Source organism: Carassius auratus, chromosome 47 (assembly GCF_003368295.1).
Source record: "Carassius auratus strain Wakin chromosome 47, ASM336829v1, whole genome shotgun sequence".
Taxonomy (NCBI): Eukaryota; Metazoa; Chordata; class Actinopteri; order Cypriniformes; family Cyprinidae; genus Carassius; species Carassius auratus.
The window spans coordinates 1,557,821-1,575,061 of NC_039289.1; the positions used below are offsets into that span (position 1 = coordinate 1,557,821).

General features: G+C 36.8%; 3 protein-coding genes across 4 annotated transcripts in view; 1 reads left to right on the forward strand and 2 right to left on the reverse strand.

Annotated features, from left to right (window-relative positions):
* The window catches only part of cenpp (centromere protein P), a 55,324-nt gene extending 52,160 nt beyond the window's left edge, over window positions 1-3,164 (forward strand). For both annotated transcript variants that reach the window (XM_026235594.1, XM_026235595.1), the window contains exons 7-9: window positions 1,043-1,122; window positions 1,323-1,414; window positions 2,709-3,164. In XM_026235594.1, coding sequence (XP_026091379.1) covers window positions 1,043-1,122; window positions 1,323-1,414; window positions 2,709-2,827 — 291 coding nt within the window. In that variant the 3' untranslated portion in view covers window positions 2,828-3,164. The remainder of the gene's footprint in view (window positions 1-1,042; window positions 1,123-1,322; window positions 1,415-2,708) is intronic.
* LOC113064709 (inositol-pentakisphosphate 2-kinase-like) lies at window positions 3,163-14,174 on the reverse strand. The gene is made up of 13 exons (XM_026235589.1): window positions 13,953-14,174; window positions 11,861-11,920; window positions 10,759-10,854; window positions 10,597-10,663; window positions 10,110-10,231; window positions 8,553-8,642; window positions 8,173-8,231; window positions 7,677-7,749; window positions 6,773-7,052; window positions 6,355-6,490; window positions 5,877-5,979; window positions 5,407-5,486; window positions 3,163-5,317 (listed from the first exon to the last, which is right to left on the reverse strand). The coding sequence occupies exons 1-13, from the start codon at window positions 14,031-14,033 to the stop codon at window positions 5,113-5,115; spliced, it is 1,452 nt and encodes a 483-aa protein (XP_026091374.1). The 5' UTR covers window positions 14,034-14,174; the 3' UTR covers window positions 3,163-5,112.
* Window positions 14,175-15,734: 1,560 nt separating this feature from the next.
* LOC113064718 (protein BTG1-like) lies at window positions 15,735-16,953 on the reverse strand. The gene is made up of 3 exons (XM_026235598.1): window positions 16,782-16,953; window positions 16,522-16,658; window positions 15,735-16,258 (listed from the first exon to the last, which is right to left on the reverse strand). Exons 1-3 carry the CDS (start codon window positions 16,865-16,867, stop codon window positions 15,924-15,926), a joined length of 558 nt encoding a protein of 185 aa, XP_026091383.1. The 5' UTR covers window positions 16,868-16,953; the 3' UTR covers window positions 15,735-15,923.
* Between the last annotated feature and the right edge of the window lie 288 nt (window positions 16,954-17,241).

The following is a 17,241-nucleotide window of genomic DNA, read 5'->3' on the forward strand; positions in this document are numbered from 1 at the left end:
TTATTAAAACACATACAGAGTGTTATTACATGTTTTAATATGTAATTAAGGGACAGGGTAAGTAAGGGTATAATTTCTAACTGTATTTAGTGGTTTCTACCAAAGACAGAGAGATGGAAACATTTCTCTTCTTTTATTTTATTATTTACCGTCAGCATGAAATGGTTCTGTGTATTCAATCTTCTCTTCTGTGGTTCGAAGTCCTGAAGGTAAGACTATTAAATGTCTTCAGTTCACTAATTATTAAAAAACACTTGATATATTAAAGGGATAGTTCACCTAAAAATACAGATGTTGTAAAAGTCTGTGTATTTCTGTGGAATATTCCAGATTCTTTTTCAATATAATTGAATCTGGTTTACAAAACTAGTCTGAATGGTTGATTAGGTTGAACCGGTTCAAGTTATTGTCTCAATGATTCAGTCACAACAGTAAAAAGCTCATTACAGTGATAAAATTAACAAAGAAAATTTTATTTTGGGGGTCTGTTTCTTACATAAAATATCATATGACTCCAGAAGACTCTTTGAATTGACATTAACGTTCATGCTTTTAGCAGGCGATATTTATCCAAAGCAACTTACAAAATAGGAACAAAAGCAATTTGTCAAATTATGTACCAATTTTATGAGACTTTTATGGTTATTTTGGAAACTGAAAACCATAGTTCTCATTCACTTTGACTGTACTTGAATATTTCATTATGTTCTTGCCTGGACATTCTTTAAAAATTCACATTTTGTGTTACAAGAGAGAAAGAAAACCATTTTAAATGACATGAGGAGGAATAAATTATTAAATTTTTGAGTGATTTATTCCCAGTGCAGTCTCAGACTGAATTCAATGTATTCTTGCCTTGTTATGGAGCAAATAATGTATTTCCACTTACAATTACGCAATCATCTAAAATGTAAAATTTCTACACATATTTAGTTTGTATGTGTTTAGTTATCGGCCACTGTTTTGGAACCAGGTTGCCGTGGGTCAGATGGAATCTGTTGGGATTTTGATTCCTTTAATAAACAGGCGGTTTGTTTGGCAGGAGAAGTACCCAGACGTGGTCAGTCTTCCAGAGGGATGCAGATCTGAGCTCATGATTATAAGGAGTCCTCAACTGCCCGGGTAAGTTGCATCAGCTAGGAAAGCAAAATGGAAATTGCAGCCTGTAACTTCTGATGTTTGTCAACTGTTGATGGCACATGAAACACATATATAGTGTCAAGCGACTACAAGTTCCTGTATCTTTCACTGGTGACCATGACTCATCTCTTCAGATTACATGCATGAAATACAGAAAGAGTCAATGGCTGTATGTTTCTTAGGACCTCCATGACCATATTCTGGAAGATCGATGTGTCCATGGAAGGAGTGGTAAAGCCATCGCTTGAGCTCCTGCTGAAAATGCCAGACCAGGGTAAGATTAACCATATGATTATGTAAGGGATAATGTTGCATCAGGGTTGACCGGCTTATCCAGCTTTTTAAATAGATTGAAATTCTTTCATGGCCATTTTTACTCCATTCCGAAACTGGCCATTTTTGTAGTGTACACTGTAACTAAATATAACTGATGGGTATAACTGTCAAAATCACAAGGAAATTAAGTCATGATTACTAGGGCTGGGTAAAACAAAATATAGATATCTTAATTTTTATGGAACAATATCAATTCTTAAATCCCAGAAATCGATTAGTGTAGCCTGTTTTCAGTTACTGAACAGAACATTGATTTAAGCGCACTACCCAACCAATTAAGCATTCTGCTTTGGTATTTTAATTTGAAACAAAGTCTCGGATTTCAAATTCTGTCCATCTGTCCAAACAATAAATGCCAGTTTTTGGTGCTGTTTAATATGGAGTGGCAGATAGCTATAGCGCTTCCAACAAAAACGGCGGCGTAAAGCGCACATGGACTTATCATCTCTTCCACATTAATGCCTGCTTCAGCACAAAATAAACATGACTAAACATTTACAAAAACCTTTTACAATCCATATCTTTTCTCATGTATTCGCTTAATCAGTGTTTTAGCCGTAAACAGCTTGTAAACAATGTCGCACAACTTCACATTTACATCAGAAAAAAACTTTATCCGGTGACCATAAACTCATTAGAAAAATACTCAGAAAACACTGTAACAAAAAATACTGTATACTCACTATATAGCCTAACATATGTATCATAATTGTTTTCATTTGTTTGAATACACCCAAGTTTTTAATGGCGGCCACCATTTAAATGTTTGAATTTAAAAACAACAACTTTATTTTAAAACTTAAGTGTAATTTTTGCAGCTGTATGGCCCTACAAATCAGTCAGTTTTAACCTTCAATTATACAGTAACGTTGTACCAACATACTCTACATTTTAAAGCATTAGTTGACAGATTTTTTGTCCTCAAGATAATTTGGCTGAAATATATTTATATACATTTCGATGTTGAATCTAATCAAGAATCGAATTGTGAAATTTGTGTCAAAACCCAGCCCTTATGATAACAAAACTTTCGTTTTGTTGAGATTGAGGAAAATTGTGAGAAAAGTTGACAATGAGAAAACTTTCGTTATGTTGTATGTGAAATATAAAATGTTGTGGCTGCAATAAAAGTGACACAACTGACTTATCAGAATCAAGTATTTTTTACACTTGTACAATTCATAATTGTGACTTTTGGTACAATGATCTTAAATGTTTTATTTTGCTTTCAGCTCGGGAGTTTGACACCAAAAAAGTGATGGAAAACGGCTCGAATTACTTTCAGAGCCTCCTGAAGGTTCTCGGGGTGGAAGCGTCAATCGAGGGCTTGATAAGAACCGTATGTTTGTGAGAAGTCATAAAACAAGCCAACGTTCACGCCGTGGGAACTTCATACCTAATCTTTTTATTCGATATAAACACCTGTACAATCAGCCGTTAGGAACTACATGGTGACGCCACCTGTACATGTCAATCATTTTTTACGCATGATAGGCCCACGTTGCGTGGAAATATACATTATTAGACAAGAGCTAGAAAAATAAATAATTTCAAATACAAAATGTTTGACTGCAAAATCCACTTTGTATTTTCAAATAGTTAAATTTTAACATTAGATTCCATCACTGTAACTGTGATCTTCTTTTCTTTTCTTGCTTAATAACAGAATTAAAGTCCATTCTTGCCTACATAGTGATTATAAATCTTTATTTCATTAGAATAACACAGTGTCCCACCTAAGACTCTTAAAATCTCTGGCTCGTCTGGTTCAACGGGAAAGATGTTGTTAAAACAAAGGCAAATAGAGTAATGAAATGCTCAATCAGTTACATCATAACATGACAGTCAAATAAACGCCATTGGTTGGACAAGACGTTTTCACTCACAGGTAAGGCGTATTAATACTTCTCTTGACACCAGTTCACTTTAAGACAAAGGGGATTGTGAACAATTTGGCAATGTTGAATATTCATCCATGTAAAACTCAAAAAATATTCGCCTGATGAGAACTGCATTGACTTGGAGAAAAGCAAGCCGACGCAGTTTGCATCACGCCAAAGGAGGTAAACAGGCGCATGAGTATCTCTCATGCCACAGTATATTGTAACAGTAATACTTCCCATGACAAAGAAAGTAGACCATGAGGTGCCATCTTTAGTGTTAAAGTTGCAGCATACAATCTATGCAAACCATCTCACTGTGGTTGTTTTTTTGGGGTCAAAGGCGCCAAACTTGCAACTCATTTTAAATCAACACTACCATTTCTGTGGCCTATACTGCTTCTTTTGAAGAAAAATAATAATAATCTTCACTGTTGGGAAAACCTACTAGATCATCTTTTTACTTGTGCGAATGACTAAAACTGGCATGCTGTCCATTTTTGGTCGTATAATGGCTCTGCAACCAATTACGGCTTTTAAAACTCAATCCGAACACAACCATGGTAGCATCCGAGATGCTGGGGTTGGATTCCTTTGGTTGTTTTCTGCTCTACGGTTTCAAAACAGACAACAACTAAGTGTATTAGTGTCAAACTCTGAGACAAAGCAATCGTTGATGGACAGAAAGCATATTTTTGCATTTCTGGGGAAAACGGTGGTGTTTGAGGTGATGGACTAATTATTTGCACACCATCATGTCTGCATACTGATTTTTGAAGAATTGTTACACAACAGTTTGTATGTGGCCAAGTATTGTCAAGCTCGAATGCAACAAATGTAGTTAATTTCACTCGCGCACTACTTGAACAACAAAACTTAGTCTGTTCTTCACTCAAAACTAAGTCCTGATTCACTGATGATTGTTCAAAAAAAAAAGTTGTGTTCATACACAATTCAGACATGACACACTATGAACTGACAAGCTGCGTAACAATTCTATCAAATGGGTTTGGAATGACATGGGTTAGTAAAAAATGTTTTATTGTTAACCGCTTGTTAAGAAGACACTTCGATGTGTATATGGTGGTAAACGGTTACGCCAGCCAAGCGTATGTTACAAAAATACACTTTCATTAGCGAGTAATGTCATTAGACTTATCCTCTAATTTATCAAATCTATCTTTCGGGTAGTGACGGTGTTAACGCGACCTCATTAGCTAGCATGCAATAGGTCTGTGCTTGTCAGTATAAATCCCGCTACTGTAGCTCGCGGAGGGTCAGTGGTTTGAGGAGCTCTAGGGATGAAAGTACTTTTCTGTTTTTGAATTCCAAACTGCCTGGACAGCGACTGCAGACACGGCCAAGCTGATGCACGGTAAAACATTCACTAGAGGAAATCGCTTCGAGCCAGTTTTGGCACTTGGAAACCACAGTTGCACTGCTGCGTGCGAGAAAAACCCAGCACTGCACAAAAACACACAGAGACTCCTTGTCCTCCCTCTTTACAGCCAATGACAGACTCATTCAGGTATTCTGTGCTTTAGGAGACCAGCCCCAATGAGAACATCACCCTCGAAAAGAAAGGTCGCTCTGGCAAACAACTGCGAACGCCGCCATCGCTGCCAACTTCATGTGGCGGAATCCTGTGGGAGGGCAAAAAACTAGACAGAATAGCAAACAAAAAGAAGAAAACTAACGGTATCACTACTTCAACTGCACTTCTGGGTATTTCCCTAGCAGCACTTGTGGAGGTGTCTCATACAGCATGGAAGAGCAGCGTACACTCCTGCCTTTCCTTATATAGGCTGGAGGGGGGCGGAGCTTGCGTGCTCCGCAGGTAGTAGTTGACGATTTTGGTGTCCAGCTTGTACTGGTGAGGGATGCCTTCATATGGTTTGGGGTCCAGATCCAGGATGGAGATGGAATATGTGAAACGAGGCTTCTCCAGATTCAACTGCTGTCTGAAAACAAGGCATTCGAATGTAAAATGATTGCAAATGTCGAGGAAGCTCAGACAGCTGGTGATTTTAAAGAGCGGAAGCAAACTTACTCCTCGTCTTCCTCGTCGGGTGCAAACGTGATCATGACTGAGCAGTCTTTGGCGGTCATTGCAACTCTATACTGATAAACCTGGAAAGTGACAAAATGAAATCAGAAATTAAAAGAGTTAACCCTTCCTAAATTATATTTATAATACTATGATTTTATGTATTATAACATTAAAAAACTATCTTAAATATATATTCAACAATACATGTTTTTACATATAATAAATATTTTTTTTGCATAAAAAATTAGGAGCTAAGAAAAAAAACATGCAAAATGGCAGACAAGAGGTTAAATTATCAATAAACCTGTATTTGATTCAGTAAATAAGCTAATCAATAATACATGCATGCTATAATAAATCACATATACCTTAACTTTTTTCTTTTTTGATTTCGATGAAATACAACCTGAACATTTCTTCTTGTTAAATTCAAACCTAAACTCGTCGGCATCACGTGTTCACGGTCTTACCTTCCCAACTGCGTATTCTACAGAGCCGTCGTCTTCAGCAGGACAGTTTTTCACCATGTCCATGAAACTCTCATTATAAGGCCCATCTATCTGCAGTCGGTTTCTGGAGATACAAACAAGTGCTGATTACGTCTAAGTGATTTTCAGCATGTGAGGACCACCATGTGGATGCAGTGCTTCATGACTGGAATGAAGTATATCCATTAACAAATGGGTCTTTTGCACCACCTAGTGTCTATTAAATCATTCAAGGCACCATAATATCACTTAAACTTACTTCAATAAATTGCACTGTAATTTATAGTAACTCAAAACAAACTATTCTGTATTTTTTATTAAATGATTTCGGTACAGGTGGGTTCTGCACAGTATCTGCCCAACAGAATCTTTACTCAGCAGGAACTTAACATTCCTGCACCGAAGTATTGATCCGACAGATCAGTAACGCAGCACTCGATATCCCAGGTTAAAAATTCACCTTTCTTTCGGGAACTCTTCTAGATACTGCTCCACACGTTTGTACAAAGGGTAGATTCCTTCGATATCCAGGTTATCCAGCATCTGGACTTGGAGGATTTTTGCAAGGACACTGTCTTTAGGGAGACCGTGGTTACCTGTGAACATATGAAAATGAGCTCAATTTGTTCTACTGGTCTTGCGTAAACCCATTTACGACTACTGCCATTTGTATGATTCAATCCAGCCTTTTATACACCCCATAAGTGTCTTTTCTTCAACTATGTCAAACACTTTCGCTCCAGTTCACTGCTGCGCATATATTGTGACTCATCAATGAAGTCATTTCCATTGCACTTGTTTAACAATATTTTGAAGGGCATAAAGCCATGTTTCTCCACTGCCGGCCATCCAGATATTCATTAGTTTTCAGTCCTCACCGTTGCGGAGCAGGTCTCTTGGGAAGGGACTGGCTTCACAGTGCGGCCTGCTCTCGGACAGGTGCACCTTCCTTGGCTCTCCGGAGCGATTCGAGTCCCCGCCGCTGAGCAGAGCAGAGCAGATCACCTGAATGAACTCGTTCAGGACGGCTTTGCCTGGCTGGTGGCCGTTATAGAGGCCGTTAATATGAGAGAAATAAGGCCGAAGGTGTTGAATGAGATCGTTCAGTTCGGGTTGCTGCTTGGCATCATCTTTACAGCTAAATATCAACTCTCCACCCTGAAAAAGTAGAGAAACATTGAATTAATGCTACTTTTCTATTAATCAAACGTTAAACATAGTAGCTAGAGTTTATTATTTTTTTATATTTTTGATTTTCCCTTGAAAAAAAAAACAAACACTTTAAACCAGGTAGTTTGCTAGTCTTTGGTGGTTTAATATAGTCACAAAACCAGGTATAAAGATGGTCAACAAAGCTGGTTTCCCAGCTAACAATCCCAATGAAAACATCCTGACTAAACATGTTTTTAATATTAAATAAATAAAACATGATAAACATTTCTAATTCTATTAGTATATGGAAGATCACACCATAATCATAATGACATTCTAGCGAAAGAACACTAAACACTGACCGCCAATCAGAATCCACTCAACTTTTAAAAGCTGAAGCATTAAAGACCGCAGACGGTAAAACTGCTGTGTAATAAACAGAATGTTCTCATCCGTTGGATTCAAGACCAACAGCTAATCAGTATGCATGACATCATCTGTGTCGGTTACTTTTCGAATGCTGAACATTCTATCAACGGAAGTCAAGGGAAGACTTTCGATCTTTAAATCTGAAGTGTAAAGTTCCAAAAATAGGCAGCAGCCTGAAATCGGTGCGAAGTTCATATTTACCTTAAAGATTTTCAAGTTGTTTTGTGGTTCCTCTAACAGATTCTTTAATGCAACGAACATTCGCTGTTTGCTCCTGGAATACAAGATTATTTGGTGTAAAATTACTTCATTAGCAACATGTTAAACTCTTTGTATCTCATTTTGATTTTGACAAGACAGCACAAATAGAAATTATCTGGATAACCACATCTGAATCTTGTTTTTTTTTGCATTCCTATGACTCAAGCAGCAGTATAAAGGCTTCAGGCATTATAGATTGTAGCACTGGTCTCACAGTTGAAAGGTTAGTCACTTCTTTTGCAATAATGTTGACTATCCTCCTTTTTCAATAGAAAATGTCTTTGCTTTAACACAGGCTAGTGACACATCCAGCTTGGTGAATGACTGTCGCAGTCAGTTAGGTTTGTCAACCATGCTGACCTAAGGTCTTCCCATCAGTGAAAGATAGAAATCCAGCTTTCCATTCCTGCATTTAGTGACTGAAGCAGTATCTCACCCTGAGAAGAGATCCAGAGGGCAATATCTGCTCAATCGCTTCCACTTCCCATTGGCTAACTGTAAAGAACAAAATAACATCTTAGGAATTTTACTAAAACTTTACAAAGTGTTTTTACTGTAAAGTTTGTGTAATGATGAAAGACTCGCCATTTCACTTCTACTTTGGGATTGAAACTGATTTTTGTATTTCAGCAATATCCGAGCCCCACAAAGAATTGATTATATGATAACGTAGAGTGCAAACAGACAGCAGGATGTTCTCTACACTGCACCATTTTTTTTTTTTTTTTTTCTGGTTAAAGCAGAAGTTTGCTTTGAGAAATCTGGCTTCACTTCTATAAAAGTCTGGCAACGACTAGATATTCAGTTGGTACTTGCCTTGTAATGCTGATGCATGCAGAATCTGCAAACTTTGCGCTTACATTCCTTGGTTATGTGTCTTGAAAAGGGTAGAAATCCACATTTTGGCTAGTGGGGAAAAAGCAAAATATGTAATTGTATCTCTGGATCTAGCGTTGCACAATGAAGTGTTGTGAATAACTTTATGTAAAGAATGTTAGCTGTTTTTATGAACACAAACAAGCCTTTCCGAACAGATTCACACCACCTTCCCGTTTGTTTGACTGGCCATGTGATTAAATTCCACACAAATAGATTCAATGAGTCATTCGGCTACTCTGGTCTACTTCCCCAAGAGCGGGCGTCCATATTAAACTGATCTCTTAAAAACAATTCTTATCAGATCATAACAAATCAGTTATGAGACTCCAGTTTAACAACTGTCACTAATCCAAACCAATAGTGTTAACACCCAAACCACATGAAGATACAAAAAAAGATACAAAGTCAACACATTCAAGGAGAGTTTTTTGGCACACTTATACATAGTTTCAAAAGATATTGTTGTCATAATCTTGAGAAAAACTGTTAATTAGGCATATAGTTTATGCTTTATTTACCAAGATAATTAATCTAAGCATTTTGTGTGACCACTGCATCAGTTATTCATTTAATGATGATCACAAGATGGAGAAAAAGGTTAAAGGAATAGTTTCCAAAAAATTCTAATTAGCTGAAAATGTATCAATCCTCATACCATCCAAGATGTAAATTTGTTTCTATATCTGCACTGATTTGGAGAAATGTAGCATTAAATAACTTTCCTACCAGGTGGATCCTCTGCAGTGAATGGGTGCCGTCAGAATGAGCTGATAAAAACCTCAAATAAATGGAAGTAATCCACAAACCGCATGTTTGTAATCCATCATAAGACCCGTTTAACTTCAAAACCATTTCTTCTGGCTAGAATATGAGTTCTCTATTCATAATATTCCTTTCAAAAACAGTTCTACACAAATATGGATTTTGATGTAGGAGGACAATGCTTTTTCACTGTATGAAGTGTTATTTTGGATTACGGAATGGTATTTTGACCAGAAGTGACGTTTAAAGTTAAAATGTCTTAACGATTTGTTTCTTATAAACACGCAGCTTTTCTCATCCTGACGGCACCCATTCACTGCAGAGGATCCATTGGTGAGCAAGTGATGGAATGCTCAATTTTTCCAAATCTCTTCACATCAAACAAGCTCAACTACATTTTCATTTTGAATGGCCTGAGAGTAAGTTTTAAGCATATTTTCAGTTTTTGATGAATTATTCCTTTAAACCAGACATACTTAACTAGGGGGGTGCAATATCGCGATTTTTGATCGTGGACGATTCAAATGTCTCTGCTTTCTGAAGGAATATTTCTTTCTTGTGCTGAACACAAAAGAAGATATTTTGAAGAATATGGGTAACCAAAGAGTTGCTGGTACCCATTGACTTTAATAGTAAGGGAAAATACTGTGGAAGTGACTGGGGACCAGCAACTGTTTGGTTACCCATATTCTCCAAAATAACATTTACGTGCTTCGGAATGAAGGAGTTCACCTTAATCTCAACGCAGATTGGAGGTCTGTGGTCTCTGAGATGGTGGAGGGGAAGTTGGGTCAGGTTGGGAAGGCATAAACCACACCCACTGAAAGTGTCCATGACCTTATCACAGCGCAGTTCTGCGTGAAGGAAAGATCACAACACCGTTACGCAACATCAGATCCGGTCTAAAAAAACGGACTGTGTCTCACATAAACATGTTTAGATGAACAACAGACTGAGTTTTTCTTTAGAGGATGAATCTCATGAATCACATATCCAAGGCAGATTTTACCCCAATGGTAAATTGCATTTTTTGGACAGTTGTCATTTCCATAATGGATCTGTACTCTTTGCTTTTGAGGTTTTTAGAATATCCATTCTCGATGTTGAAATTACTGTAGGATTTTGCAATCAAAATGCAACAAACTATCATAACACTGTTGGTTTTTGGGGGTTATTGCAATGTCACTGCAAAAAAACTCTTGAAAACTGCAGATCTTACCAGGTCGTTCTTGTTGGACCTTCAGCGACAGCTGTCTCACAAAGTCCAGTGGTAGTTTAACAACCTCCTGTGAAGATTCAAGCCCTTACTTTCAGCTCATTTGTTGGGTCACGGAGTGTGTTAAAGCAACATGATTTAATAATGTCTTAAACTGTAACTCACTCCACTGTGAACGTATTTCTCCTCCAGTAAAGGCTTCATGACATATTTACTATAATCCACGATGTTTAGGATGTGTCGAAAAGCTTGTTCTGCGGTCTGATAGGAAAGACACAGGAAAATGAGCTGACGCTTCACCATCAATGCAAGTAAACCAGGACCAAATATTTGATGCATATTTACATTGCTGCAGATGCTCGTACCAAGAGACGCTAAAAACTTACAATATGGTGCAAGAAAACACACAGAAATAGTATGTTTAACGTTAAACATTGTGCCTTTTTGTGGAAATTGTTGACAGAACTACGCTTAAAATTAAAGGGGCTATTGAAAAGATTGTTTGGTAATGTATGCATCCATACTTAAATTATATTGATGGAAATAATACAATGTCAATGGATTGTGTTTATGACTTAAAGGGATACTCCTCCCCAAAATGAACATTTTGTCTTTAGTCACCAAATCATTAGCCCATGTCGTTCCAAACCAGTAAAAGCTTTGTTCATCTTCTGAACACAATTAACGATATTTATTTTGTTGAAAACCGGGAGGCTTGTGACTGTCCTCAGACAGTCACAAACCTCCAGGTTTTCATCCAAAATATCTTAAATTGTGTTCCGAAGACAAACAAAGTATTTACACGTTAGGAACGACATGAGGGTAAGACAATATTTTCATTTTGGGGAGAGTATACCTTTAAGTCATAAACACAATCCATTTTTCCAAGCATTGCAAATATTTATTAATCCGTACAATTAATAGAAAAGTAATTATTTCCATATTTTTAAATTGGGTCACAGTATCCATCCAGTCAATCTGTGTCGGAGGTTCAGTCTATAACCATGTTTGTGTTCCAGCTTTCCAGCTGACTGATAGATGCTATGAATAGATCTTTCACCATCAAATTAGTCGTTACATTAACCAAACAGATTGTAGAGCAGTCAAATCAATCACCAAAAACGTACTTTTATTAACTATTTACAAGTTTTATCAACAATTTACCATCATTTCATAGCGTGAGAAAAGGTAACACCGTTAAATGGTGCACATTGGAGAAATTTGGGAAGTACTAGCGTTCAGTAGAGTCTATTTGAGGAAGTTTTACCTGTCGTGTATGTGCAGAGTCTTCAGAGGGAAACTTCAGCAGACGAAGAACTCGACAGTGCTGTAATAGGAAGTGACATGTTTGAAAACAGAATCACACGGCTCATTTCAAACAGACTTTGATCGTTGTCTGTACCCACGTCTAATTGTAGTTCAGAAGGCAATCCTCTGAAACGGGTTTGCCTGTGACTGTACTTGTGTGCACAACAAATGCTCCATCCCCTCAACTGTCACCGGAGTACACATTGTTTTTCCCAGAATGCTCTTAGAACTAAAAAGGTCCACAAAGGTACAGGTGCGATCCCGTCAATGACGATGAACTCAGAGTATGACGGTGTGTTTTATAGACTGATGCAATCGTTGGTGACTTAAACGCAAATGCAGTTTCTAAACACACTTGCTCAACACTAAGAAAACCTACTTCTGCCTCATTAAATGTTTAACGTAAAAAGATGAAGTTTATGAGTAAATTAATCATAATTATAATATATCAATGTAAAGTATAATTTAGATACTACTATATTTTTATTAATTTAAATCAGATTTTATTTTTATATTTAACATTTTTACCAATATTTAACTTTGCTGTGTTTTTGTCATTTTAAGTAGGTTTGTCTTTGTCTATATACTTCCAATAAATTTTTACTCCAGTTTTACTTATTTAAAGTTCAACTAAATAACCATGAGAAATGTTAGCTAGATGAAATTTAAAAAAAGTTTTCCATATTTTATTTTAGTAAAAAAAAAAAAAAAATGGATTAAAGGGTTAGTTCAGCCAAATTGTCATTAATGACTCAACTTCTAGAGGGGAAACTCATAAATAATTGTCGCAAAATAAATGAACCTGAATTTCTCGTATTTTTTCGTGAAATTCAACCCTATGTATTTAAACCGGCATCATATTATCAAAGTTCATCCAACATGCCTTAAAAAGTTTTATATAATAGTTCCGACTGATTTGATCAGGACAATGTGGTCCAGCTCGTACTCAAAGAATGTAAAAACCAGACCAGAATGAGTGGGAGTGTTTTCCTCACACCCAGTTTTGACACGATTTTATCAATATATTGGTCAATGTCGTCTCGGCGGCTTCCTGTGATTGGACACACAATACTGTGTTATAATCTCTAACACACATCCAGCCCCATTTATGACTCCAGACGTTTTATTTATCATATGATGGTACAGCCGATCACAAAACAAGCTGGAAAATCAGACAAAGGTTAAGCTGTTTCTGTTTTCCAGGAACATATCCCCGATCTTAACAAATCCTGACCTTGACATTGCAATGCTACAGAGTCAAGGACTCACTTGCATGCGGATTAAACTGATAAATGAATTATTCACATAGTTTCCAGTTTAATATTATAACTAAGACACAAGTTATGACTTATTTGGAACAGATTTTATTTAAAATGTCTCTACTTTGTCCAAATAAGGAGAGTTTAGACTAAGAGCAAGTTTCAGCAGAAGTGTTTTTGCATGCAATAACCTAAATACCTTTAAAAAATATTGCACTGTTGAAAATTCATGTGTTTTAGTCTCTAATTGTACCTTTTTCCCCAAAGATCAACCATAAACGTGATCACCATCTTCATTTACATCCATCATGGTGGTCTAAAACCGGTCTAAACCTGCATTTTCTTTTACACATACTGCTAAATGTTTCCAAACTGAACTTTGAAGCTTTCATTGGGAACTTATCGCCGATAAAGACCCAATTTTAGATGCACATAACCATCCACAAACATTAATTCAACGAATCTCAGCATTACATATACATATGCGAAGATTTAATGAACTTTATAGCACATAAAGTGAGTGTGACATCGGAACACACATGTAGTACATTCACTTCATCAATGAATCCTAGTTTAGCCTGCTATGCGGCTAATAGCATTAAACCCCTGACAACACCCTTTTAAGACAAAGGAGGAGTTTGTTTCCGTCTGATAGTGCTATAAGGTTACCAAACTTTATGTTTAGGTCCTTTCCAAGTAGTTTGAATTGTTTTTTCCGTTGACTGAATCCGGTTCGGTTGAGTTTATATGAATCTTGGCTAAGCTAAAAGCTAGTAACTATTGAACACAAACCTGCAAGTGAGACACGACCAGGCTCTTGTTGCCCTCCCCGTGATATTTCCAGTCGTTTTCGTCCATTTTATCCAGTTCCATAACCCAGAAGAACCGTGAACTGATGAGGGGTTTGACGCAGATTTGAGAGTCCGGGTGAGGTGATCGGGGTCGGGCGCAAAACTTCTGGAGGAGCCGCGTCTGACACACCGTCGGGTGAGGCGCTACTACCGCTTTCGTAAGGACACGCCCCCCTGCGCTCACATTGGCCAGAAGTGTTTGTCATCGTTAAATTCGTCCGATGATTGGATGCTGAAAGTGACAATCAAACTGTCGTCCCACTGTATCAATAAAATGATGTCATGAACGCATGATTGCCGTTTCCCTTCCTTTTTAATTTCGCTTGCGCATGATATAAAAACAACAGAACGATTCAGTATTGGATATTATCCATCCAAAAATGTAATTATACATGTATTATATATATATATGATATGTTAAAATTGATAGCCTGAATGCACTGTAAGTTGCTTTGGATAAAACAGTCTGCTAAATGCATACAATTATATATAGACTGTGTCTATAAAATGATGTAATGGACATATGATTGCTGTTTTGCTGTGATTGCTCCCCTTTTGTGTTCGCCTGCACATGATTTACTCGGAAAGACTAAAAACATCACATTTTAGGACTTTTGAGTTATAAATAATTAATTAATAAACATAAATAAATCATTTGTTAAATAATACATTTTAAATTGTATACCTTATCAGTATTAATATAATTATTGTATACAATTTGCATTAAAATTATATTTAAAAATAGGTTGGGATTGTAAGGGGGTTTATGTATTGGCAAAGAATTAGAAAATCTAAATCTAAAAATTAAAAATTAAAGCAATAAAATATGAGGGGCATTTTCAGAGGCCGAAGTTTGTTGTATTTGGTCGATTAGGATAATTAAAACGTTTTTAAATAATTAAGTGACTACTAAAGTATTGTATGCATTTATGACTACTCATGATTTAAAATGCTTATGTAATTAAATAATTAAAATAAATGTGAGGAGACTAAGAAAATTCAATGAAAATGCCTTATAAATAATTAAATACAAAATAAAAAACAAATGTTCTTTAAGATCAACCATAAAAAGTATTACCAAGCAAAAAGTAAGTTATAATAGCGATTCAACATTTTATTTTCAGATTCACATCCAGAAATATCATTCTGTGTTCTGTGTTTTTATTTTTTCATTCAATTAAGAAAATGATTTCAAGATTTAAACCTGGTTTCACAGACAGGCTCAGGTTAAGCCAGGATTAGGCCATAGTTAGGACATACAAGTATCTTTTATAAATGTGCCTTTGAAAATAACAAAATACTTGTGTGTATCTTAAGACAAAACAATAGCACTAACTTATTTTCAGATATGTCTTTCTGTTAAAACAGTCCAAACATGCATTTTAGTCTAGGTCTAAATGTTATATAGGGAACATTATATTTCATTGTATTTAATATTAATTTATTTAAGATGAATTCCATATACATCAAAATTAAGGAAGAGTAAGTTAGTTTTGTAGTTTTTAAGAAAGATGCATATTAATAGCTTGTCTAATTATTATAAGAAACATGTTAAGTAACAGAAAAATAAGGCATTTAATAAATTGTAAGTATAAAGACTCTCTTCTATGGCTTATGTACTGATTAAATCTAATAGTTACATGGAATAACCACAAAAGACAGTTTAATTTTTTTTTTTTTTTAGAAATCCATAGAAACATTTTAATAGAAATTTAAAAAAACATATTCAACATGACTGTACAGGGAGCTTAAAACACATTTAATCAAAATACATTTGTTTTCACTATGAGGTCAATAGGATGAAGATTTCACTGTTGATTAAAAAATAAAAAACAAGGTTTAAAAGGAAATCGAATGCAAGCGAAGCCTGGTTCACTGTGCTCACAAGCAGCTAATTACACAGAATCACTCTTCAGCTGGAGCAGGTCATCATGCTGAAGGATTTGGACGGACTCGGACGTCCGATTCTCAGTCCATCTTTACAGCTTTCCGGCTGGTTTTTGTCCGGAGGCGTGGACTCGTAGAGGACACATATGGACCCATCCTCTCCGATCCGGTAGGACACTTCATACGGGTCGACCCACATGGTGAGTTCGCTTGGCAGCAGTGAAAAGAGTTGCTCTTTTGTGAGTCCGATCGTACAGGCCGCTTTGCCTATCAAAGGGTCCATCTTGTGGTTGATCCGGATGCACCTGTAACCCGAACCTCGGCACGGTGCGCTTGGGAACCAGTGGTGCTGGTAATGATCTACAATGAAAGAAGACAGTTAAGCCTTGGAGCAATCGATCATGAACTTATTTGCAATTCTTTGCTAACAGTTCTGGTACTTTAAGACACAAAATTATTCAAGTTTAGTAAATGGACTTTTGGTGCTGCAATAAACCCAGTCTCATCCTCATCATCTTTTTTCAAAATAATATTCGTTTTCATTGTAAACTACCGAATTTGGACCATGATATAGTTGCATTTATTTGTAAACAATGGAAAGGAGATGCCCGAGGCTCTCTCACCCCCTAAAGCTTCCTCCAAAGAGAATCTGAACTGTTCCAGTAGCTCTTCTGAAAGCAGTCTCGTTCCTCTCAACAGACGTGTGACAAAGTGGGCAGCAGTAGAGACCTCAGTTTTCATCGTGAAGATTTCGCATGAGCTGAAAGGGAAAATAAAATATAAAAATTACAATCAAAGCTGAACTCAGTAGGCCAGGCCAGTGTCTCTGGCGCGCTCCTTTGTTCAAAACAACACGGAAAAACGCCTCTTAAACGCCACCGACCTGCTCCAGTGACTCGGTTTAGCGATACAAAGAGTTTCCACAGCTGTTGGAAGTGCTTTTATCGACGCGGTAGTGAAAACGGACATATAAAACCAAATTTTCGACTACGGACCTCCTCCTCCAGCGGTGGCTCGAGCTACGTGCAGCTGCTGTTCCGAGCTCCGATGGTAAACACTCCAGAGCCTCGCGCCTCCGCCAATCAGAGCGCGAGCTGCCCCTCTGTCGTCACAAGCGATCCATTTCTATAAACAGACGGCGTGTCACGTATCAAACGATGCGAACTTCTGTATACTTATTTACAACGTATAGTGCATCTAGTTATGCAAAACTCACATCTTACATACGTCTATCAGATGACTTCAGAGACTTTTTTATTTGTATTTATTTTTTATTTTACACTTCGGAATTTATTTCTCACAATTAATTTGGGATTTATATCTAACAGTTTCAACGTATTCTC